Consider the following 26,876-nt stretch of genomic DNA (forward strand, 5'->3'; position numbering starts at 1 on the left):
GATTTCAGTCTCTAGATGTGCAAAGTTGGTAGAGAGACGTACCCTAAAAGACTGGCAGGTGTAATTGCAGAAAAAGGTGGTTCTACAAAGTATTGACTCTGGGGGCCGAATAATTACGCACACCCCACTTTGCAGTTATTTGTAAAAAAATGTTTGGAATGATGTATGATTTTCGATCCATTTCTCACATGTACACCACTTTGTATTGGTCTTTCATGTGGAGTTCCAATAAAATTGATGCATGTTTGTGGCAGTAATGTGACAAAATGTGGAAAACTTCAAGGGGGCCGAATACTTTTGCAACCCACTGTATGTGTAATATGAGAGCTTAACTGCACAATGTGTTCATAGCATTCAAAATCTGTTGAATCCATTACATGAAGGTGGTAAAATTGGACAGTGATTGGCCAATCAAAATTGAAAGTGTGTACCAGGCGTTAGACTAAAAAAATGTTGTGCCCTTCTTTCTCTCTGGGAAGTTGAATAAGGCAATTTGAGCAGACATTCTCACTAGACTTTATCATGAGTGGCTATAGTCAAAGGTGAATGTTCCTTTCTGCTCTGTTACTAACAGTAATAGTTCACATTACATATATCCTGTGCAACCGGAGGCAAAGAGGGGTCAAGTGCACACCGACTGTGCAGGCATTGAAGAACTTAAAGAGAAACAGTGACCAAGTATTGAACTTCATCCCAATCAGTATCTGATGCCCCCTTTCCCATGAGAAATCTTTTCCGTTTCTCAAATGGATCATCAGGGGGCTCTGTATGGCCGATATTATGGTGAAATCCCTCCCACAGTATGATGTCAGGACCATGGTGCTTACATCACACTGTGGGAGCCTTGTTGCTTTGTGGGAAATAACAGCTGTTTCCACCTGCCAAAAAAGCAAGCAGCAGCTACTTCCACTGACATCGCCTGCCAGCAGTAAAAATGTCAGAATGTAAATCAGGGAGAGGAAAGATTTTACAATGGGCAAACACTGACTAAACCCTTTATACATAATTATTATAAAAATGACCACTTTTGTTCATTATGTTCTTTTCACTGGATTTCCCCTTTAAAGATGAACTGTAGTGACAATAACTTAATGAATAGAATTGCTTATCCCTACACACTATTTATTTATAAATCATTTAGTCAGTGTTTGCTCATTGTAAAACCCTTTCCTCTCCATGATTTACATTCTGAAATTCATCCCAGATGGTGACATCTTTAGTCCTGTCAGGAACAGCTTTGCGGAATGTTTGTTTCTGAGAATTCCGAAGCCAGTGAAAATAATTCCTGTTCTCCCAGAATGCTCTGGGAGGAGAATTTTGCATAGCTAAACAGCCTAGGCTAAGCATCACTGGAAGGGTGGGGCTACATACTAATATACAGCAATATATGCATATAGGAGGTGTTTCTGTCCCCATCACAATAAGAGTTTAACATCCTCACCACACTTAGTTTTGGGATGAGCCAGTTCTGGTATGTAGGAGGAGACTGCAGGGTCTGTAGGAAAGTCGCACAGACCTAACACAAAATCCATGTTGATAGTAACCTGGCAAGGTTTCTGGGTCTGTTGCACTGCAACACGAGTGTGCTGACCATTGGGTCTCTTTGCTGCACCAAGTTGTGTACCACTTCCTATTCATCCTTAACCTCCTTGCCGGTTATCCCAAGCTCAGCTCGGGGTAACATGCGCAGGAGGATTTCTCAGGCCTCGCTGGGCAGATTTGCATAATTTTTTTTTTATTGCACGCAGCTAGCACTTTGCTAGCTGCGTGCATATTTCGATCGCCGCCGATTCGCCGCTACCCGCCGCGGCCCCCCCATCTCCAGACCCCTTGCGCAGCCTGGCCAATCACTGCCAGGCAGCGCTGAGGAGTGGATCGGGATTCCCTCTGACGTCCCGACGACAGTGACGTCATCCCGCCCCGTCGCCATGGCCCAGTCGTTCTGAACGGGATTTCCTGCTTTCAGAGAGCGCCGGCGGTGATCGGTTTAGGTAGGGGAATGCCGCTTCTCAGCGGCTATTATGTAGCTAGCGCTAGGCTAGCTACATGAATTAAAAACATTTTTTTTTTTTAAAAGTGCTGCGCCGCCCCCTTGCCGACACAATTGGAACAGCAAATGGGTTAATAAGCTGTACAAAAAGTGGCACTGCCACCAAAGAAATCATCTACTTGTAAACCGGCAACACTAGCTCCTATATATGTCTCGAGTTGTCTGTTATTCTGGAGGGGAGCAATTGCAGCTACTAGGAACAGGGCCATTGCAAGAGTGGCTTGAATGGAAGGCTTTTTAGGATAATGTACTATAGGTAAAGTGGCTGGATAGTGTAATAGTTAAAGTGAACCTGAGGTGAAAATAAACTGATGAGATAAACAATTATATTAAACAGGTATATTTATCCTCCTATTCCTAAAAATGACCTTTTTTTTTTTTTTTTAAATATATCTCATGTTTTTATTTTATATTTAAAAATTTACATGTATCTTGAATGTTTTACAGTCTCTAATCAGTGGCAGCCTATTAAGTGTCCCAGAGTTGGACAAAGGTCAATAGTTCATGTATTTTATTTCTTCCTGCCTTCAGAAGTTATATTCTGCCAGGAAAACCTTTAACCTGTGATTTGCTTATCAGTGATGTTTACGATATTCCCCACAAGCTACCGGCAAGACAGAAGCTGTCACTTCCATGCCTAGAAATTAACTCTTAACAGGCAGAAAAGTAAAACAGTCTGGTTATTAATGTTTTGTACTGTACATACACGTTTAGCTCATCATATATCATATTGTCTCAGGTACACTTTAAGGTCTCTACCTCTGACATAGGAGATCTGGATTCAAATCTCCGCTCTTCCTGTTCAGTAAGCCAGCACCTGTTCAGTAAGAAGTCCATGGGCTAGTCTCCCTAACACTGCTACTGACTATAGAGCGCGCCCTAGTCGCTGCAGCTCTGGCGCTTTTGAGTCCGCCAGGAGAAAAGCGCAATATAAATGTTGTCTGTCTTTCTGTTAACTCTGTATATAGCCATTGCTAAATGTTTATCATGGACTCTTGAGTAGATCTCGTCAACAACTTGTGAGTGTGAAGATGCAGATTTCAGTGGCAGAATAGCACTCCAAACAAGAGAATGAAATGTGTCCCCCACACTAAGCCCTAGTCTGATCTCCCTCACGCCGTGCTTATTGTGTGGTGTTTCTGCCTTATAGGGGCTGAAGAAGGATTGTTATTATCCAGACTTATTACTGCAGATGTCACTGGCTCTGATTTTTTTTACAGTTTTGTTTGACTGACCAGTTTGTATATTTAAACCAGATTTGTGAAGATTTTAAGCTGAGTTGTATACGCAGTGTATAGATGCCTTTATCAGACCATTGCTAAAGCTGATTATAAATGTCTTTGCAGCTGTTTAAAATAGTTATGGATTCAAATACATATTTACTTTAAAAGTCCCTTTTATTACCGTATGCTACAGTCATAATAAAACTTTAACAGAAAAGAATCTTTATGCTTTCACCATTTATAGTGTACCTAAGGGCCTAAGCTGTGTAGGCAAGACACAGGACATTTATCTCGCCGTTTTCTCCTGGCGGACTCAAAGCTCCAGGGCTGCAGCCAATAGGATGCACTCTATAGGCAGTAGCAGTGTTGGGGAGTCTTGCCCAAGGTTTCCTTACTGAAGAGTTGGAGACGTACTGAACAGAAAGCGCCAAGATTCAAACCCTGGTCTCCTGTGTCAGAGGCTAAGCCCTTAACCAGTACTCTATCCAGCCATTTAAACAGCCAGGACTTACAAAAAAAAAATAAGTCTCCGCCTCTGTCCCCAGCGCTAAACACTATCGCCCTCCAATCATAAACTGATCTGTGCACAATGTCTCCTGTATTAACAGTAGTTTCCTCCTCAGCTATCAGTATCTGAAGAGAAGTGGGAACTTTGAGCGGGCGGCAGGACTTCAGGCTGGAGTTGATACCATACAGGTTAGAGTCAGTAACTGGAGTGAATAAATAATTGTGTCTATGTTTAGCATCCTGCTACAAATGTGTGTTTTTTCCCAGGACAATCACAGCATCGTGTTCCTGTGCGACCTGCACATTCATTTCCCTCTGTCAGTGCTGGACGGTGTTAGAAAGCATTGTGTGGAGGGGCGTCTGGCCTTCGCTCCCATTGTCATGAGGCTAAGCTGTGGCAGCTACCCCATGCACCCCAAAGGTGAGAGTGCTTCTTAATATGTCGTTGGTGTGTGTATATTTAGTTTGAAGCCCTCTCCTGAGACCACATACAGCTGTCCAGTGCCTAACTTGCAACCACTTGACTATTTAACCCTTGAGAAAAGGTTCCAGGTTGAGCCTGTCACAGAATTATTTTGGAGATGTACTGATCACTCTTATGTGCAGTTTTTCTTTCCTTGTTTAGTAAGCTGCAGCCATCCTTTAACTTCAGCAACACTCAGGTCTCCTTTATCAAGATGAAATCCTAATGTATTCAAGCTATGCAGTATAAAGAATACCGAACATAAAAAAAAAAAAGCTCTACTAAGGTGCTGGTATCCTCCAATGGCCCCTCAGTTTCTCTCCAGTGCTGCTGATGCTCCAAATAAGGGGCTACCTTAGAGAGGCACACTTCTGTGACATCTGAAGAATGGGAGGCAGGGAATAGATGCACAGACCACCACCATAATTATCTTAGGATCAACGCTGATTGGACAAGACTTTCCAATAACTGTCAGTCAGCAGTCTTTGCATAGGCTCTGCACTCATGAGATTACTGCCTGATTCAAACTGTTCAGATTGGGCAACAGGTTTCTTCTTTTATATGACAATTTAAAACCCAGAGCTAGTAAATAAAGAAAATTATACTTTTTGGTTTCAGGATTTTGGCTGTTGCTGTGTTACAAGGTGAAGCCCAGTGTTGAGCCTCTTGAAATACAGTAGAATCCCTTTATAGTAAACTCCAAGGGACCAGGAAAAGTAGGTTGCTATATCAGAAGTTTACTACTGTATATCAGAAATTGTCATACTCAAGCACATAAAGTATACTATAGTACAGGTAGTCCCCAGTTAACCAACAAGATAGTGCTTTTGAGGTAATCCAATGAGGCCCAGAGCAGTGTGCAGATAGCAAGCAGGCTATAGGTGGCTTCCAGCCCTCCCACCAACCATAGCTCATGGGTCTCCGACTGATGTATGACGCATGTGCGCACCTCTCATTTGTTTGTTGTTTGCAGTAGTTTTACTTTTTAACCCTTTCCCATAATCCCATGCAGAAATGCTTTGTACCTGCAGCACAGAGATTTTAATTTGATTTTTGGGATTGTACCTGTTCTTTCAGTTGCTTCCTGTGCTCCAAAACTGTTGAGATTAGTACACCACCTGTAAATGCAGGTGCATTTCATTGCTCTTGTACTAGACTGAGCATTTATTACCCTTCAGTATAATACAGGGAGTGCAGAATTATTAGTCAAATGAGTATTTTGACCACATCATCCTCTTTATGCATGTTGTCTTACTCCAAGCTGTATAGGCTTGAAAGCCTACTACCAATTAAGCAATATTAGGTGATGTGCATCTCTGTAATGAGAAGGGGTGTGGTCTAATGACATCAACACCCTATGTCACGTGTGCATAATTTTTAGGCAACTTCCTTTCCTTTGGTCAAAAGAAGGACTTGACAGGCTCAGAAAAGTCAAAAATAGTGAGATATCTTGCAGAGGGATGCAGCACTCTTAAAATTGCAAAGCTTCTGAAGCGTGATCATCGAACAATCAAGCGTTTAATTCAAAATGGTCAACAGGGTCGCAAGAAGCATGTGGAAAAACCAAGGCGCAAAATAACTGCCCATGAACTGAGAAAAGTCAAGCGTGCAGCTGCCAAGATGCCACTTGCCACCAGTTTGGCCATATTTCAGAGCTGCAACATCACTGGAGTGCCCAAAAGCATAAGGTGTGCAATACTCAGAGACATGGCCAAGGTAAGAAAGGCTGAAAGACGACCACCACTGAACAAGACACACAAGCTGAAACGTCAAGACTGGGCCAAGAAATATCTCAAGACTGATTTTTCTAAGGTTTTATGGACTGATGAAATGAGAGCGAGTCTTGATGGGCCAGATGGATGGGCCCGTGGCTGGATTGGGAAAGGGCAGAGAGCTCCAGTCCAGCTCAGACGCCAGCAAGGTGAAGGTGGAGTACTGGTTTGGGCTGGTATCATCAAAGATGAGCTTGTGGGGCCTTTTCAGGTTGAGGATGGAGTCAAGCTCAACTCCCAGTCCTACTGCCAGTTTCTGGAAGACACCTTCTTCAAGCAGTGGTACAGGAAGAAGTCTGCATCCTTCAAGAAAAACATGATTTTCATGCAGGACAATGCTCCATCACACGTGTCCAAGTACTCCACAGCGTGGCTGGCAAGAAAGGGTACAAAAGAAGAAAAACTAATGACATGGCCTCCTTGTTCACCTGATCTGAACCCCATTGAGAACCAGTGGTCCATCATAAAATGTGAGATTTACAAGGAGGGAAAACAGTACATCTCTCTGAACAGTGTCTATGAGGCTGTGGTTGCTGCTGCACGCAATGTTGATGGTGAACAGATCAAAACACTGACAGAATCCATGGATGGCAGGCCTTTGAGTGTCCTTGCAAAGAAAGGTGGCTATATTGGTCACTGATTTGTTTTTGTTTTGTTTTTGAATGTCAGAAATGTATATTTGTGAATGTTGAGATGTTATATTGGTTTCACTGGTAAAAATAAATAATTGAAATGGGTATATATTTGTTTTTTGTTAAGTTGCCTAATAATTATGCACAGTAATAGTCACCTGCACACACAGATATCCCCTAAAATAGCTAAAACTAAAAACAAACTAAAAACTACTTTCAAAAATATTCAGCTTTGATATTAATGCGTTTTTTTGGTTCATTGAGAACATGGTTGTTGTTCAATAATAAAATTATTCCTCAAAAATACAACTTGCCTAATAATTCTGCACTCCCTGTAGATAAGTAATATAAATTAGCATGCAGTGAGCTACTGCTAAGTTAAAACCGTTAGTCTAAAAAGCAATAATTTTCTGAGCGGTAATGGCTTGGTCTCCCTAACCTATAAAACATGTATATTTATTTGTATGCCACAGTGGCATTCTATAACTGCATCTGCATTGTTTTTGTCAATAGGTTATTGGGAAGTAAATGGCTTTGGCCTCTTTGGGATTTACAAATCAGATTTTGATCGAATTGGAGGTATGAATACAGAAGAGTTCAAGGACCGGTGGGGAGGAGAGGACTGGGAACTGCTGGACAGGTGAGGATAACATGGAACAGATTTCACTTTCTCAATTATTATAACTATCTCATCCCGTCTGCCACCGATCAGACATCCAATCACAGCTGTTGGGCTCTTTACCTCTGCCCAGATCTGCAGACTCCTTGGGAGCTTGACAATCCCGGTGGCACTTCTCCCGTAGGCCTTTGCCTAGTGGGAGGGTAAGTGGCAGCCCATCCACAACCAGTGCAGTAAGCCACTGTCAGTCTCTGTAGGATTTATTTTGCAATCAGTGTCCCACCTCCAGAAGTGAGTGGTTTGCACTCAGCCTTTTTCACATTTACTTATTTATGTTGCTTTGTTTGCCAATGAGACAATTATAACAAGATGTTAAGCATGTTATTTAATGGTTAATATATTTGTAGACGTTTGCTACGTTAGTTCTGTTTCAGCAACATCCTGCTACAATTTTTTTAAACAAAAACTATATAAAATGCACTTGAGTGGAGCTTTGAACAAGACAAGACAAGACAAATAACATTTATATTGCGCTTTTCTCCTTGCGGACTCAAAGCGCCAGAGCAGAGCAGCAGCCACTAGGGCGCGCTCTATTGGCAGTAGCAGTGTAAGGGAGACTTGCCAAAGGTCTCCTACTGAATTAGTGCTGGCTTACTGAACAGGCAGAGCCGAGATTCGAACCCTGGTCTCCTGTGTCAGAGGCAGAGCCCTTAACCATTACACCTTCAGCCAACTACTGAACAAGAGTAACATAGTTGTAATATTATGATGTAGTATTTATATAGCACAGCATATTTGGCAGCGCTTTAAAGGGAACCAGAGACGAAACACCCTCATGTATTTTACCATATATATCAGTAGGAACATTAGAGAAAACACCTACCTTGCTTTCTGTTTCATTCTGCACTGCACAGCTTGCTTTTAATCAGCCCTGATAAAATCCCCGACTGAGCAATCAGTCTGGCGTTGCTCAGGAATATTTATAGCTCAGTCTGTGTTCTCTAATGTCTTTGCAAGTCCAAGCCTGCCCCCTGCTAGCTCTGCTCAGGAATCATTATAGCGGAGTCATTATAGCAAAGCCAGACTGAATGCTCAGTCGGGAATTTTATCAGGGCTGATTATAAGCAAGCTGTGCAGTGCAGAATGAAACAGAAAACATGGTATGTGTTTTCTCTAATGTTCCCACTGATCTATATGGTAAAATACATGAGGGTGCTTCGTCTCTGGTTCGCATTGGCCTAAAAAAACTGAAGGTTTAACGGAACAGTTGAGAACGGCTTGAATGTTAACCTATGGATTCGTTCGCATTGGTCCATTCGAACTAATCCGTTCGGTCCGTTCTGCCGCATGAACAGCAAGTTTGGGTCTGCAGTCATTTTTTCGTATCAATAGATGCATCTCATTTACCACGCTTTGATGAAATGGAGGGTCGTGGATGCCTTTAAAAATTGATCTGTTACACAGATCAGTTTTTCATCTGTGCCAGTATGAACTGGGCATTACAGATTATACAGTATATAGGCATATTGCTGATTGTCCCTCAGTGGAATTCAGAATCTAATCACCAAACATAGTCATATGTCCATTTGAACTAGGGACCCAGCCCTGCAAGGCGAGAGCGCTATCCAGTACTCCACCATGCATAGTGGAAAGAAAAGATGTTTCCACTTCAAAGTTTTTCAGTGGTCTTTAAGTCAATTTCTATTCTTCTTTCCATACAAGCGTGCAGGATTTAAGATGATTTTAGACTGAGACATTCTTATACTTGACTGACAGCTCCAGTGACAGTAGAGTCTGCTCTGGCAATTAGAATGGGTTCTGACTAGAAGAAATGGCTCATTATTGTTCTAATGCTGGGGGGCATCCCGAGACTATATACACAACCTCATGCATGGCAGACTATTTTTAGCTGCCTTTTAAAGCTGATTTTAGAGAAAGGGTTTTTAGAGTTGAATTACAGTAACCGATACATCTTGAGGAAAACCTTTTATATATTCCAAGCAAAAATGGCATTGCATTAACCACTTGCCGACCGCACGCTTATACCGTATTGCGCAGTATTGCGTCGCCAGCTGCAGGCTGATTAATCAGAAAGCAGCCGCTCGCGTGAGCGGCTGCTTCCTGTCAATTCACGGCGGGGGGCTCCGTGAATAGCCTGCGGGCCGCCGATGGCGGCTCGCAGGCTAAATGTAAACACAAGCGGAAATAATCCGCTTTGTTTACATTGTACGGCGCTGCTGCGCAGCAGCGCCGTAAGGCAGATCGGCGATCCCCGGCCAATCAGCGGCCGGGGATCGCCGCCATGTGACAGAGGACAGCCTGTCACTGGCTGCACAGGACGGATAGCGTCCCGTGCAGCCCGGTACACCAGGGGGGGCCAGGTAGGAGAGGGAGGGGGGGGATTTCGCCGCGGAGGGGGGCTTTGAGGTGCCCCCCCCCGCAACACCCGGCAGGCAGGAGCGATCAGACCCCCCAGCACATCATCCCCATAGGGGGGAGAAAAGGGGGGCGATCTGGTCGCTCTGCCTTCACCCTGATCTGTGCTGGGGGCTGCAGAGCCCACCCAGCACAGATCAGCTAAAACAGCGCTGGTCCTTAAGGGGGGGTAAAGGGTGGGTCCTCAAGTGGTTAATCAAACGTGGATGTCACCACTGCAACAAAAACAGTATTGTCCTAGCATCGCTGAGATTCTGAAAAATTAAAAAGAAGTTGTACTTTTGTTGTAAAGTTGTCAGAAATACACAGTTGGGTCCATAAATATTTGGACAAAGACATATTTTTTCCAGTTTTTTATTTTTTATATCACCACAATGAATTTTACATGAAACAGCTCAGATGCACTTGTATTGCAGACTTTCAGCTTTCATTCAGTTGGGTGAACAAAATGATTGCCTATTTTTAAAATCTATTCATTTAAGTATTTATATAGCGCCTACATAGTTACATAGTTATTTGGGTTGAAAAAATACAAACGTCCATCGAGTTCAACCAGAGGACAAAGTACAACACCAGCCTGCTCCCTCACATATCCCTGTTGATCCTGAGGAAGGCGAAAAACCCTTACAAGGCATGGTCCAATTAGCCCCAAAAGGGAAAAAATTCCTTCCCGACTCCAGATGGCAATCAGATAAAATCCCTGGATCAACATCACTGGGCATTACCTAGTAATTGTAGCCATGGATGTCTCACAATGCAAGGAAAACATCTAAGCCCCCTTTAAATGCAGGTATAGAATTTGCCATAACTACTTCCTGTGGCAATGCATTCCACATCGTAATCACTCTTACTGTAAAGAACCCTTTCCTAAATAAATGGCTAAAATGTTTTTCCTCCATGCGCAGATCATGTACAGAGCAGCGCTGTACAGAGTATATTGTAGTCTAGGGCCAATTTACTTATCTGTATGTTTTTGGGATGTGGGAAAAAACCCGGAGAAAACCCATGCAGACACGGGGAGAACATACAAACTCCTTGTAGATGTTGACCCGATTGCTTAAAAATGTGAGGCAACTAAAGCAATATTTTATCAATATCTCTTCATTCCAGGGGCTCAAAGTAATTGGACAAATTAAATAATTTGAAATAAAATGGTAATGTCTAATACTTGGTAGATAACCCGGTGCTGGCAATGACAACCTGAAGTCTTGATCTCATGGACATAACCAGATGTTGAAAATTGCGCAAAAGGTGGATCAGCGCATCACCAGGCCGCCTCCGAATGGCCTACAATCAGAGGTGCGCTGAGCCCCCCCAGAAACGGCAAACGCACCTTGAACCCAAACAGAAGCTCTGCATATACACCAAAAGAAAGGCTGCTAAGTGGGAGCAGCTGACCAAAAATGAATTAAATTAGTACATAGCAAAGAAATGAACAGCGCTTCTTAAAAACAGATAAGTGCCTACCTGCAAGAGAGTGCAAGCCCCACTTGTGGGATAAAATACACACCTAGCATACACATAACCTGTCTACCACTGGAGGATGTTGGTTTCCTGTAACAGCTTGCATGCAACTTGTTAAGTACTCATCCCTCCCAATGCGGAGAAGTCATCCCCCTATGGGAGGGGACCTAACACTAACTAAATCCTAACCTATGCATATGCATAACCTGGGTGCGCTACCAAGTGAAATTTGGGTTCAAGGTGCGTTTGAAGTTCCTGGGGGGCGGGGGGGCTCAGCGCACCTCTGATTGTAGGCCATTCGAAGGCGGCCTGGTGATGCGCTGATCCACCTTCTGCACATCTTTCATTTTTCGATTTTACTTGGTAGCGCACCCAGGCTATGCATATGTATAGGTTAGGATTTAGTTAGTGTTAGGTCCCCTCCCATAGGGGGATGACTTCTCCGCAGTGGGAGGGACAAGTACTTAACAAGTTGCATGCAAGCTGTTACGGAAACCAACATCCTCCAGTGGTAGACAGGTTATGTGTATGCTAGGTGTGTATTTTATCCCACAAGTGGGGCTTGCACTCTCTTGCAGGTAGGCACTTATCTGTTTTTAAGTAGCGCTGTTCATTTCTTTGCGATATAACCAGATGTTGGGTTTCCTCCTTTTTCATGCTCCGCTAGGCCTTTGCTGCAGCGGCTTTCAGTTGCTGTTTGTTTATGGGCGTTTCTGTCGATTGAGAAATGTTATCGATTCAGCCCGATATCAGCCAATTTGCTTTGATCAAGCATAATGGAGCACACCCGATTCTGGAGTGTTTTTTATAGACACACACAAAGTAAAAATGCTGCGTGAAAATTGGTGCTTCCAAGTGCATGCCCGACCGACAAAAAGCGACCAATTTCAGGACAGAAATTGGCTGCATAGTCAATCGTGCATGCTGGAAGATGTCTGGCTGAAGTAGGTTGGTCGGGTGCGCGGCGGTACAGCAGCCAAATTGCGAATGAGCTGCAATGTATAAATGTATGTAGTGTAGTGCATTTATACATTACCTGTTTGGTGTCAGCCTCCACGTGGTCTACGTCCATCTCGCCGGGTTCCGCATACACGCGGCGGCGCATAGCGTCTGACGCTATGCGCCGCTAGTGTGTATGCGGCTGTTACCCGGCGAGATGGACGGACACCGTGGGGAAGCTGCTACAGAACAGGCAATGTATAAATGCACTACACTACATACATTTATACATTTTGGGGGCGGACGCGGCGGCTCAACCGATTCCCTGATGGGAATCGGCCTGCAGTGTATGGGCAGACTCGACTAGAGACAAATTTGTCTCTTGGTTGAATCTGCCCATAATCGTTCTAATGTAAGGCCACCTTTACATAGATGAGCAGCCTGTGATAAGATCACCAGCTCAAGATGAAGTAAAGGGCCTATATCTGTGACCTGGGCAGTCTGAGCATTCAGAACATCATTCACACACTCTGAATGCTTGCTGAAGTGCACCTGTCATGAAAGGTATCTAAACAGCCATAAGCAGCATTTGGTAAACCATTAAACATTGGTTGAGTGCCTGAGGCAGTTCTCATGCTTGTATTTCTGTGAATGTGTGTATTTAGCTACTCACCCTGGGGGCAGCTTTAAGGTCTTCCTTTTGAGTCCCTGAACTGCTTAGAACAGTAAATGATGTGTTTATTTTGCTATTTCCATTGTTTATACCATCCTTCATAAGCCAGCTTTCATATCGCACTGACACTTGTTATCCAGTTAGGTAAACGGTAAGGTTGTGTTTTTATTGTTTGATGTTCCTGGTAGTCTTGTGAGATGGTGTTACAGACTAGCAGAGTAGCCAGCTAAGTAGGTGTTTTTAGCTGCTTTAAAATCCTGATTACTAACAATATGCACCAGCACCGTGCTCCATACTTGTGCTGAAGTATTACTTTGCGTAATATCTTCTATGTACTTAACATCTTTATAGGTTTTCAAATTGTCTATTAGGTGGTACAATTTTGCATCCTTCACTTTTACCATATCAGACTACAGACAGGAAAATTAGAGGATTGGTTCAGGGCTGTGGAGTCGGAGTCGTGGAGTCGGGCAATTTTGGGTGCCTGGAGTCGGAGTTGGGAAAAAATGCACCGACTCCTAATGAATTTGTAACTGTAATTAAAATAGAAAATATGATAAAATGTTCTATTTCTCAGATAATAGTCATTAAAAATAATGTATATATACAGTATATATACAGTAATAGCTGTGCTTAGTCCACAAAAATGAAATAAACCAATCAAAATTAGTTACTTGTGCTGCTTCAATAAAGCAGTCCCCGTATTTTTAAGGTCAGATATACATATCTGATTGTGACTGTATATATGATGTGTACACAGGAATCTCTTATATATACTAAATAACATCTATGCTGTAAGAATAAAGCCTGATGTGTAGCTATGTCACTAATAGAGATGGTCAACGAGATGGAAATAATTCTGCATTGATGCTGATTTATGCAAATGTATGCACTCCCTTTGCTGATGAAATAAAATAATTTGATATGTTATTAAAATTTGGTTTGGTGACTACAAATTAAAGGGTAACTGAGACGGATGAAAAGTAAAGTTTTATACATACCTGGGGCTTCCTCCAGCCCCCTTCAGGCTAATCAGTCCCTCACTGTCCTCCACCACCCGGATCTTCTGCTATGAGTCCTGGTAATTCAGCCAGTCAGCGCTGTCCGGCCGCACCCCGCTCCCACAGCCAGGAACATTCTGCACCTGCGCAATAGTGCTGCACAGGTGTAGTACGCTCACGGCGGAGTGTGTTCATGCGCACTACGCTTGACTGACTCAAGTACCTGGACTCATAGCAGAAGATCCAGGTGGTGGAGGAGGACAACGAGGGACTGATTATCCTGAAGGCGGCTGGAGGAAGCCCCAGGTATGTATAAAACTTTAATTTCATCTGTCTCAGGTTTACTTTGTTACACAGTAGTACTATACTCTACATATGCACTCCCCACAGAGCTGCAGGGAATCCACTGAGAATGCTGTGCACATTGAACACAGAGGTGTTGTCTGTTTACAATCTCCTCATTCCCCTGCAGAGTACCTGCACATCATTCTTACATGTACCCACACTTACATTACCTAGGGCCTGATAGATGTTCTTTGTTCCGGTTTGTACCTTTTACAAGTACTCTTACCAAGGACTAGTTTTAGTCTAAAGGGAATAAATATAGTAGTTTACATATCCTTCTCACTTCAGTTGTCTTGTAAAATTCCTAAGCGTTGGCAGTTAAGAGACGAATTTCATGTTACAACAAAATTGTAATATGCAAATTAGAGGAGTCGGAGTCGGTGGAATCCTAAACTGAGGAGTCTGAGTCGGTGGATTTTTGGACCGACTCCACAGCCCTGGATTGGTTAAATAGCATTAATGTAACTGCAGACCCCTGGACAAACTGGCTGAATTAGACTTTTGTAAACAGAAAAAAATTCAAAAATTAAAATTGAAAAAACAAAACGGTGCAGGTGTGTGCATGCCACTGCTAAAGCACATACACTGATTCACTAAGTTTTCAGCAACCCTCACTATGTTCTGATGTGGCCCCTCATAGCAAACAATTTGTAATGAATTCAGTCCTAGTGCTAGATCAGTGACATGTTGTACTGATCTCCGGCCATAAGCCAGGGCCTGTTTACAGCTTATACTGTACATTTTTGGATTTGATATGCCAGTACAGTATCTTTAAAAAGGTAAAATTAGTACTGCAGATACATTGTATTATTGATCAGGGTGATTTTATGCACAACTCAGAAGTACATTAACAGCTGATATGATCACTGGCTGCTTTTGTTGATGCATTAGCACGGGTGCAGCTAAGGTTTTTGTGGCTCCAAGCAGCCCATAGCTTGAGCGCCCACCCCCTTGAAGGGAGTGCCGCCGTGGCAAAAAATGGGCGCGGACTCGCCACCATACATAGTGGCGCATGAAGCTCAGCAAAAGTAGGCGTGGACATGTGGGTGGAGCCAAATACTAGCTAAATTGATGTAGTCCCATTCTTAATCTGAATCCGTTCTCTTTTGTCCCCCTCTGTTCTCCCTCTGCCTCTTTTTGCCCCCCTCTGTGTAACCTCGTCCCCCTGTCTCATTTCTGTTCCCCCTGTGCCTCTATTGTCCCCCTCCGTGTCACCTCTGTTCCCCCTATGCCTCTATTGTCCCCCTCTGCATCACCTCTGTTCCCCTGTGCCTCTATTGTCCCCCTCCGTGTCACCTCTGTTCCCCCTGTGCCTCTTTTGCCCCCCTCTGCATCACCTCTGTTCCCCTGTGCCTCTATTGTCCCCCTCCGTGTCACCTCTGTTCCCCCTCTTTTGCCCCCCTCTGCATCACCTCTGTTCCCCTGTGCCTCTATTGTCCCCCTCCGTGTCACCTCTGTTCCCCCTCTTTTGCCCCCCTCTGCATCACCTCTGTTCCCCTGTGCCTCTATTGTCCCCCTCCGTGTCACCTCTGTTCCCCCTCTTTTGTCCCCCTCTGTGTCACCTCTGTTCCCCCTGTGCCTCTTTTGCCCCCCCCCTCTGCATCACCTCTGTTCCCCTGTGCCTCTATTGTCCCCCTCCGTGTCACCTCTGTTCCCCCTCTTTTGTCCCCCTCCGTGTCACCTCTGTTCCCCCTGTGCCTCTTTTGCCCCCCTCTATGTCCCCATTTGCAGGGTTATGGAGTCAGAGAAGTTTTGGGGTACCTGGAGTCAGAGTTGGAGTCTGTGATTTTTATAAATTGAGGAGTTGGGTGATTTTTGTACCCACTTCACAGCCCTGCCCCTGTGTCACCTCTAGTCCCCCTGGCAACTGGCCTTGTGTGTACTCCTCTTTAGCTGCTTTCATTTCCTTTAAAATTGTTCAGCAACATCACACTGGCTGGATCAGATAATCCGGACTCCCACACCTTCTCCTTGGTACTCTTTTTAGTAGGCTGGTATCCATCAAACATACACTCCTCACTTGGTCATATCCGCACTACAGGGTAACAGTCACCTGTTTATTGCACCCAGAAATGGCCTTATCCCATTAGAAAAGAATGGGAGTGAGTGTAACTGGCAGCTATCGGAATGGAGTACAAACCTGTCCCTCCTTGGCCAGTGTGATGCCACTGCCCAAATTTAAAAAAAGAAAAAAGTTATGAAGCAGTCTGTTTTCATGCAGTGATTGTTACTGCTATGCAGAGCTGGTGGGAGGGGTGATGGGATTCCTGGTCTGTAGCTGTAAAATGGCAAAAGCCCAATTGTGTGTGCTTGGACTGGTGCTGTATAGCGTCACTGAGGATTCAGGCAGCTCCAGAGCACAGCATACTGTTATGAAGGATTTAGTCATCTCCAAGTGCTTATTTTGGCTTTACAATATTCCTGGCAGTTAGATAGTCCTGGAAAACACTTGCTGTGACTTTACAGTGTATATTATTATATGCCTTTATGAGCGTTTATTGGTGGAAGGAAATAAGGCAGCTTTTAGATATGATACATCACACTTATCTCATGTTTTTTTCTTATGCTGCGGAACAAATTTTTTTCAGCAACTAAGCAAATGGTTACTAAAAATAAGGCAGTGAAAGTAATGGCAGCGTTTCCATAATGACAACCAGCTCATTTTGCATATTATTTTACTTGTTTGCGCTAAACAAGGTTTAGAAAAGGAAAAAGAAAAGGTTTTATATGTAGAGAAAGGGATAAGTATTCTGATCCACCAATCTTTTATCCTTAGTGATAACTTATGAGAAATGGTTTATGCATCAGCCCAGAGTTAGAAAAGTCATGAGGAGATCAGGGCCCTAAAGCTGCATACAGAAGATTAAAATCGGTGAGGGGGGCCAACAGAGCTGGGACAAGGTCCTCCAGCACCCAAGGCTGAGTCTCCAAAGTGCGCCCCTCCATCCCTCCCACCCCAGTCGTCACACACTGATTGCTATTAGACTAAGAGGCGCCCCAGGCCCCCCAACAATGTAAACTTTCGTTATCTGGCTTGCAGTCACTGCCATGTATCCCCTTTTCTTATTTCTCTCTGCTTCAAACACAAAAGGGGAAAGCTCCCTCCTACACTGCGACCTGAAGCTGGAGCCTCTCTCTCTTGCCTCTGCCTCGGTCCCTGCCCTGGCGGGCAATAAAGTCCCTCTTGGGCAAGAATCTAGCAAGTATCCAGTGTGTACGAAGCGGCCACCCAATGTCACCTAAAGACCTTGATCTTTAGTGACCCTTGTTGCATAAGCAACCCCTGAGCATATTGTCTCCCCTCCTCCCACCCCCTCCATAGTAAGACCTGTTACTAGCCTACAGGCTAGCAACTTATCTGTTCAGCATTGATCCCTGAAGTGTTGCCTGGGGGATTGGTCCCTGCTGTGTGACAGGGCTCAAAGTTGTGCTTGTAAGATAAATGCACTAAAGTGTTTCACATAATTTGTGTAATGTCTTTTCAATACCCACTAAATAAACAAAAAAATAATTAAGGTGAAGTAGTATCAAAAAATAAGATATCAGGCTTTAGTTAATTTGGGTCAGTGTAAGCTTAATGCCCTAAAGTTTGTCTTATAAATTATATATTTTTTTAACGATTAGTGTAGCGTCTTTTCAATACCCATCAAGTAGAAAAAATAATAGAAATTAAGGTGAAATATTAGTATCAAAGCAAATAATATTCATATCAGCCTATAGATAACAAGGGTTATTGTATTTAGGGTTCTTTTTGGCCTTGCTTGTGTAGAGAGGTTATTATGTAAATGTCAAGAAATGGATAAGGTGAGACCACTTGAGATGAACACACTCAGGACCTGCAATATCCCGGCCAGCGGTATGGAACTCTGTGCTCCAGGCATTGGCTGCCGTCATTACTGGTCAGTTGTAACGAAAACTTCCAGGCAAAGGAACAGCTGCTTCCCTCAAGCGTTACTGCTAAGACTTTTAAACATTATTGCACAGAACTGGAACAGGAAAATGAATGCTTTATCTTCATTATCTTGATTCCTTTACCCTCTTTAATCTGTAATTATCTATACTGTCTGACTGTGTATCGTATTGTCTGTGTCCGTTAAGAAACTGCCAAGTCAAATTCCTTATAAGGGCACACTTATTTGGCTAAAACCAAAATGATTATGAATAGGCTATACTTTTTTTTTTTTTCTTAGATACAATATTAATAAAAAACGCAAAACCTGCACGGAGGTTTCATCCGGGTACTCCTGTTTCTTCTCATATCCCAAAAACGTACAGATAACTTGACTGGCTTCCCCCTAAAATTGGCCCTAGACTGATACATACTCTACACATTATACATACATAGACATGACTGTGGTTAGGATTAGATTGTGAGCTCCTCTGAGGGACAGTTAGTGACATGACTATGTACTCTGTACAGTGCTGCGGAAGATGTCAGCGCTTTATAAAATGCTAAATAATAATATAGAGATGAGACAGGAAAGCAGAGATTTGCACTTACAGCTGTAATTTAAAGTAAACTTGAAGTGAAAATAAACTGATGAGAAAAACAATTGTATTTATCCTCCTCCTCCTAAACATAACTTTTTTAGATATCCGATGGTTTTATTTTATATTTAAACTTTTACAAAGATAGGATGTTTTGTTTTCTCTGCTCAGTGACAATCTATTAAGTGTGCCAGAGTTAAAATGCATGAACTCTTTTTTTTTTTTTTTTTTTGCTGTAAACTACTTTTATGGCTGTAATTAGCTTATCAGTGATAAGTACTATATTCCCAACAAGGTACAGACAATATAGAAGCTGTCACTTTGTTGCCTAAAAATTAACTCTTTCAGGCAGCAAAATACAAGTAAAACAGCCTGGTTATTTACATGTTTTGCAGTGTACATACACATGTTTATCTCATCCTGTCACACATCGCCTCAGGTACACTTTAATCCTTTTTGCCTGATGGTCTTCTCAAAACCAGATATTTGTAATACTGTCCTTTATGTCATGAGTATAACTTCTCCCTGAAATTTCTTGCAGGGTACTACAAAATGGTCTTGAAGTTGAACGTCTGCGTCTGAGGAACTTCTTCCACTACTATCACTCCAAGAGAGGCATGTGGAACACACAGAGCCAGGAGACCCCTGCCAAGGACTGATGTGGCACGGAGTGGCTCTATGAACCCGCTCCCCTTTTGGACCCCTCCTCCCCTGCTTTGTGTTTGCTCCAAGGGGCTGGTTGTTATATTTAATAACCATGGTGTGCCCAGAGGAACCTGCAGTGCTTGGCTCTGTGTTGGCTGATCCCTGCAGGCTGCTCTGGTTGAGCTGAGTAGGCTGAGATACTTTGCAGGAGATGACTACCGTAGTTCAAATTTTATACTTGAAAAGGAGACTAGTTTGCATCGGGTGTGTGCAGTCTGCGATGATGGATATGGCACTAACCTGATGATAGCTAAGAATAGAATTTTTACAAGTTACGTAGGAACTTTGATATTTTAAAGACCCCTTACCTGCAGTTCATGGCATTGCACATGAAATCTGCATAGGAATGGCATCTTCACACATCGGTACCTTTATTATGCAGTTGGCATGTCCAAATGACATAAATGTGTTTGGATCTGGTGAAAGTCTGCTTCAGGTCTCCTGGCCCTATCTTAAAGGGGTTCTGTGGCCCTTTTTCAAAATGCAATTTAAAGAGATAAATTCCTTTCATAAGTACTAATCTTTTTTTTCCCAGTCTCATGTAGAAACAGCTGTGCTGTCTCTCTCCTGCTCCTTTCTAATTATTCATCTAGTTAGACAAATATTGTGCTGCAGGAAGAGGCAGACAGTCTAGCAGCTGTTCCTCCCTCCCCCTGCTGCTGCACATTTGATGAGTCATCCCTGACCTTTTTGCAAGCTTCAGACAGCAGGGGGAGGGAGATCTGCCTCTTGTGGCTTCAGCTCAGCTCACTTCACATTGCAGCCATCTTGCCCAAAGGTTTAAAAATTATATTTTATTAAGTTATTTATTGGCAGCGGGAAGCGGCGAAAATAGGAGAAATTAAGAGGGGGAAAAAGTAATGTTTATTTGAATGTGCTATAAATTCACCACAGATCTTTAAAGTGAAATTTAACATGCATTGTTTACAATACATGTCCAGTTCCAGAACAGTGCACCAATGCTGGAGGGATGATATGCTTACATAAGACAAAAAATGAGCTTCCATAACTTTCTTTTTCTTGTGGATACTCCCCTTTCTCTTCAGGCTGCCACAGAGGTGCAAAGTTCACAGCCATCATCCCCCCTACCCACAACTTTCCCTACATGAGCACTATGCAGTTTCAGTGGTAGTTTACCTTCAATGATGTCACACAAAACTGCACTAGGGGTGGAATGTTCCACAATGGGCCCCAGGAGGAGGTGAGCAGAGTGGAAGCTCGGAATGGCCATCAGTGTGGTTAGCATTGGATTCTCATGGGTTGAAATCCCCAGTTTTCGAATGCCCTAGATAATGTGCAAGCGGCAGGAATATACTGCTGACTTCTCAATGTGTCATGCTTGCTATTGAATTCCCCAGCTTGATATTCCGTCACCTAGGCAGGCACAAACTGCTGCATCACTTCCTGGTTGTGTGCGGCAAGTTCTTCCTACACCTCCTGTCATGACAGACGTTTTGCAAGGAACATTCCGGTTTGAGGTTAGGATGCCTATGCTAGTTCCACATTTCTAAGGTATCAGAATTTTTGTATACAGTTTGCAACATGCTTTTAAACTTCTACTTTTGTAAATAGAAATATAATTACTGAAACTAAAATAAAATAAAATGAAAAAACACTGTACAATTCACTTTACAGTGTTTTAAGGTGCTCATGAATGGTACAATCTCCTGAACGATCAACTGTACGATTGATCAGATCGGGTACCATTAGTGATGTCGATCAATGGCAAATGATCATTCTATTGATCACTCAATCAATCTGAATTTCCGAAGGATTCTTTTAATCTGATCGGATTGCTTATTATTATCCCCACTATTGGTTTACCCAAACCATCATTTCCCATCCATCGCAACGATCATACGGACGATCATTCAGGAAATTGGATCCTTAATAGGCACAATTAGATTGGACCCCTCCAATACTGTGTGTATATAATATAATAATATTATGGCAGAATCTGCTTTACAGGGATAGCCACCCATAAGAGAGGTGTTAGCAGAGGAGGGGAACAGTTTAAAGAGGAACTCCAGTGAAAATAATGTAATAAAGTACTATTTTTTACACTAATTATGTATAAATGATTTAGTCAATGTTTGCTCATTGTAAAATCTTTCCTCTCCCTGATTTACATTCTGACATTTATCACATGGTGACATTTTTACTGCCTGCAGGTGATGTCAGTGGAAGTAGCTGCTGCTTCATTTTTTGGCAGTTGGAAACAGCTGTAAACGGCTATTTCCCACAATGCAACGAGGTTCACGGACAGGAAACTGCCAGGACCATGGTCCTCCCAGTTTCCTGTGGGAGGGGTTTCATAACAATATCAGCCATACAGAGCCCCCTGATGATCCATTTGTGGAAAGGAAAATATTTCTCCTGTAAAAGGGGGTATCGGCTAGTGATTGGGATGAAGTTCAATACTTTGTTACGGTTTCTCTTTAAGTATTGCCACTAATCAAAACACATAAATAGAGGTAATAATTACCACTATAATGTCAATGAGGAGTTAACACATTGGCTCAAGGAGAGCTTTAAGTGGGCACTCCCAAAACAGAAAATCATGTAAGTGGTCTAATACAGTAGTACCTGTTCTACTCTGTTATCCATCAGCGATTTTAGACAACGTACACCCTGTATGCTTTTTTTAATATAGAGATAATATTTATAATAGTGTACCACCTACTACAGAATAAGTTGCATGTTTTTTTTAGAGATAAAATATATTTATATTTATATATAATGTAAAAAAAAAATGGTATGTTCCTCGGTCATCCCCTGTAGAAATGCAGCCTGTCCTCTGTGGTCCCCATTGGGCAGTCTTATTATTCTTCTTTGCCCCATCTCCCATCAATGTGAAGGGCAAGTGAAGCTCTGTTTTGACCTCATTTCCGCCCTTACTGAGTTGCCAGCCTCTATTCTCATTAAGATCTATCATGTGCCTACTTCGAACTACAAATCCCACAGTGCAGCAGAGGGCTTCCTCCCTTCCAAATTAGCAACAACAGCAGTGTACTGCACTGTAAATAACCAGGGATTTCCTATGGCAATGAAGGTATTTGTATGTGGGAAAGAAAGGGAGTAGTATCATTTGGTAGTTTTTTCTAAATTTACACATACGGTAATTTCACTTATCAGATTTTGAACCACTTCGGCCCAAGCTTGCTGAATTTGAAATGTATGTCCTCCCTCATGCTCTGTGTGCACATAGGCAGTTCATAAAAGGCTGGGAGACCTAAAACAAACTGATGTCCAATTTAGGGATGGAATATTCAGTGACCTTTTATTTATTTAACTAAGGGCATAAGCCAGTCTTGTACAGAAGTCAGATTTTCTGATGGTTTCTGTAGACTCTCCACATTGCTGCATTTGCTCTGTCGTATATTCTGCTAGATGCAGTGCATTTACCTGCCAAACTTTTACTTGTAAAGGTACACAAATAAAAAAAAATATATATTAATACCGTTACATATAATCCAAGTGGTACACATGCTACACACCGGGCAAGTATTCCCATTAAAGGGGCACTACGGTGAAAAATTGTAAAATTTAAAATATGTGCAAACATAAACAAATAAGTACGTTTTTTCCAGAGTAAAATGAGCCGTAAATTACTTTTCTCCTATGTTGCTGTCACTTACAGTAGGTAGTAGAAATCTGACAGAAGTGACAGGTTTTGGACTAGTCCATCTCTTCGTAGGGGATTCTCAGCAAGACTTTTATTCTTTACAAAGATATTCCCTAAAAAGGATTTAAACAATGATGCTGACCAGCTTCCCTGCTCCCTACACAGTTTTTTGGCAGTTGGACAGAGCAACTGCCATTCACGAAGTGCTTTTGAAAAGGAATACATGGCTGAGAATCCCCTGTGAAGAGATCAACTAGTCTAAAACCTGTCGCTTCTGTTAGATTTCTACTACCTACTGTAAGTGACAGCAACATAGGAGAAAAGTAATTTATGGCTCATTTTACTCTGGAAAAAAATGTACTTCTCATTTGTATATGTTTGCAAATATTTTACATTTTACAATTTTTCGCCGCAGTACACCTTTAAAGAATCTATTTGAATGAAATAGAAATCTGGTTGTAGTGAGGAGATTGACCACTGGGTGTCAGTAAAGGAATCCCATAGTAAGGTACAGTCCTACTCCTTACATGGTTGTTAGGACACTACTGAGGGGCAAATGAACTTGATGCCTGGCAAAACAGATTCCATAGGGGATCATACAGAATGTATTGGATGGAACCACATGAACTGTAAAGGAGCGTTTTTATCCACTTATCGATACTTTCCTAAAGCCAGGTAATAATGTTAGATCATATGATGAGAAATGCTGAATTCATACAATAGCTACACTAAAAAAAACTGCATATCTGAATTTTCAGTAATCCTCAAGATTGGAGCAGATGTAATTAAAGTAGATTGAGCTGAACTCCAGAGCATTCCTTTTGGTCAATAAGCCACTTTGCAGGACCAGCAGGTAGGAGCTTCCTCCTGATACGGGGAAACTTCCACCTAACTCTCTGGAGTTTGCTTGGCCTCTGTACCAATAAAAAGGCCAGGCAGCTGTGAGGTGAAGGAGGAGTTGGTGTTCCATGACTAAGTGGACTTCGTTGTGCTCAGCAGAGTCCCAGTTCTAACAGCAGTCAATAATGTTGAGGTACAGTAGTAAAGCTGTCTTGTGTTATTTAAGACCTTTATACGATCTTTTTTTCTTTTACTATAAAGGAAATTGCTTTTTTTACCAGGTACCAGAGGCTGTAATGGGGGTGGAGGCAGTTTCATATTTGTGTTGACTCTATTTTTTGTCCAGTCCAGCATATAGTCTTTTTTTTCAACTTGCCAGGGAAGTAGGGATATTTGCACTGGATTGGAGGTCTGTCCTTCTTATGCTGGGTACACACAGTGCAACTTCCTGTTCTATCGATGGGAATCAAACAGATCATGGGATCAATTTTGGGTAGTTTTTGGAAAATCAATCCATTATTGATCAGGAGCATGGACATGTACACACGATGCAACTTCCTGTCAGACTACCTGCTGATCTCATGGGAAATTGCAGCATTAGTCACTGAGATACTATATAAGAAGCCAACTGGTGACCCATCCCACCTCATCTACACCTAATGTATGTAAACCTTGACTATTATTTATTTTACATAATAGGAAACCGGTACGGATCATTTGTAGTCTGTATATGTTGAGATGAAAAAAATCTAAACCGGTATTTAATTCAAAACACAAACTCTGTGTTGCTCATTGAAATGTTTTTAGGATCTCTGATGATGAGGATTATGATTATTGTTCTATTGGCAGTAAAGATCATGATAGTGATTTGCTAGATATATATTTATACTTGCTGTTTGCATAGTGATAAACCGATAACCACGGTACCAGCATACAACCTGGGGTTACAATAGAGGAACTATCCCAGTCTGTATGTTATCCAAAAGTGTGTCATCTCCTGTACAGGTCTGGCCAAGCTCAGCATTTTACAATGATTTCTGTGAAATTTAAAATGTAGCAAGAGGTTTTTAGAAGTTTTAAATATTTTTTTTCTTTTTGAACTAAAATAAAACTGCTAAAAAAAAGTAAGATTCTGTTCTTGTTTCATTGTTCTTCCAAAGCATCATGAGTAACTACTGCGACTGGGTGTTGTAGCTGTTCCTAAACCGCTATCATTCCTAAAATGATAATATGCATTGAACACATACAACTAACATTTACATCTGTTTTGCTCTCTGTTTCTCAGTGAATGTGTATTACCTCAGGGGCATAACTAGGGAGGAGGGGATTAGGGCACAGCTACTGACCTTTGCTTTCTCTGATACTCCAGACCTGTTTCTGTGGCTACACATGGAAGTCAGTGTGAAGATCCTGATGACCACACTTGTTTTACGACCCCTGCAAGATGGGCCCCCATGCTGTGAGGGTTATTGAGTGATTCTCTCTCCCCCCCCCCCCCCCCCCCCACACACACACACACCACCACCCATTTTTTGCCCATTGACAGAGCTTTCTGTTGGTGGGCTGTGATCGCTCACCCAATTTTTTTTTATTTTTTTTTACAATTATAATATTATTTTTTTCAACCCCTCCTCCCTCCAGCTAAACAGCGCAATCGGCTGTCATAGGCTTCCGCCTATGACAGCGGATTGCTTCTTTCCCACCTAGGGGGACAGCCATGTCACACGGCCCATAGATCGCAGCATTGTACAGAGTAAACAGATGGCGGTTTGACCGTCTAACAGTCTCCTAGCGCCGATCGCCACTGGGAGACTGATGACAAGCAGAGATGCGCGCATAATCTCCTGCAAAACCACGCCCCAAGACTTCACGCCAATTGGCGTAGAGTGGTCCTGGGGCTGCCGCCGCTTTTACGCCAATCGGCTTTACGCGGTCGGCAAGAGGTTAAGGGGACTCCGTCAAAGTTTTGCTGGGAGGGCCCCATGATTTGTAGTTGCACCCCTGTCCTGTCTACCAGGGAGACAAAAGGCTTACTGACTATTTGCTGGGCTAATCAAACGTTCAAAGAAGAAAAAAAAATTAAACCCTAGGGGCCATTCTAGTCATGAAGTGATGGGCTGTTGCCATGGCTGCAAAAAAAAAAACAAACAAAAAAACTATACAAATTATTGAGAATATATAGGAACTTGTAGATAGACTGCAACGGAAATGTATTTTGTAACATTAAATTGCAAAATGGCATCTGCAACAATGTTACAGCAACCTCTTTAAATGGAAATGCATACAGTATGTACACATAATACAAATAACACCACTTAACCATACTATAAGTATAAGACACCCACACATGCATTTGCCATTTACAGGCCGTGGCCCTTTGTTTATTATCTAGGGTTTAAAAAAACATGAACCAGGATATAATAAAACTAATATTAACCAACCATAAACTTGACACCAAGTGCTTGGTCACACGACTCAAGCAACCACCATACATTACAGTATAGCTAGTATAGTGCCCCAGTATGGCTATTATAGTGCCCCAGTATAGCTATTATAGTGCCCCAGTATAGCTAGTATAGTGCCCAGTATGGCTAGTATAGTGCCCCAGTATAGCTATTATAGATAGTGCCCCAGTATAGCTAGTATAGTGGCCAGTATAGCGCCCTAATATGGGTAGTACAGTTCTGTGTTGGACTGCAGTCCCCCCAAAACTTTTTGGCTCTGGACACAACTTAACGTTAAGGCTACTTACACACCAGGACGTTGCGTTTAGGGGACGTTATAGGGCACATAACGTGCCCCTAACGCAACGCCTGGTGGTGTTGGAGCAGGACGCTACCAAGAGCCGCGTTACAAGCAGCTCTTGGTGCGCCTGCTCTGTCTGAGGCGCTGCGGAGACCACGTGAGCGGAGCTCTCCGCGTCACGTGGTCCCGCCAGCCAATCAGCGGCCGCTCCAAAGAGTAAACACTGCAAGTGCAGTGAATGCCAAGTAGCCATGTGCCTGGCTACGTAGCGGCTTCTCCCCGCCTCCTCTCCGCCCCTAAAATTAAAAAAAACACCCGTACTGAGCATGTGCAAACAGTCTAACGCGGC

General features: G+C 42.7%; 1 protein-coding gene across 1 annotated transcript in view; it reads left to right on the top strand.

The window, feature by feature from the left end:
- B4GALNT4 (beta-1,4-N-acetyl-galactosaminyltransferase 4) overlaps positions 1-22,897 on the top strand; it is a 144,543-nt gene extending 121,646 nt beyond the window's left edge. The window contains exons 18-21 of the mRNA XM_068261027.1: positions 3,897-3,969; positions 4,048-4,201; positions 7,161-7,287; positions 19,154-22,897. Of these exons, the coding sequence (XP_068117128.1) occupies positions 3,897-3,969; positions 4,048-4,201; positions 7,161-7,287; positions 19,154-19,271 (472 nt within the window). The 3' untranslated portion in view covers positions 19,272-22,897. The remainder of the gene's footprint in view (positions 1-3,896; positions 3,970-4,047; positions 4,202-7,160; positions 7,288-19,153) is intronic.
- Positions 22,898-26,876: the final 3,979 nt, after the last annotated feature.

This window comes from Hyperolius riggenbachi, chromosome 11 (assembly GCF_040937935.1).
Source record: "Hyperolius riggenbachi isolate aHypRig1 chromosome 11, aHypRig1.pri, whole genome shotgun sequence".
Lineage (NCBI taxonomy): Eukaryota > Metazoa > Chordata > Amphibia > Anura > Hyperoliidae > Hyperolius > Hyperolius riggenbachi.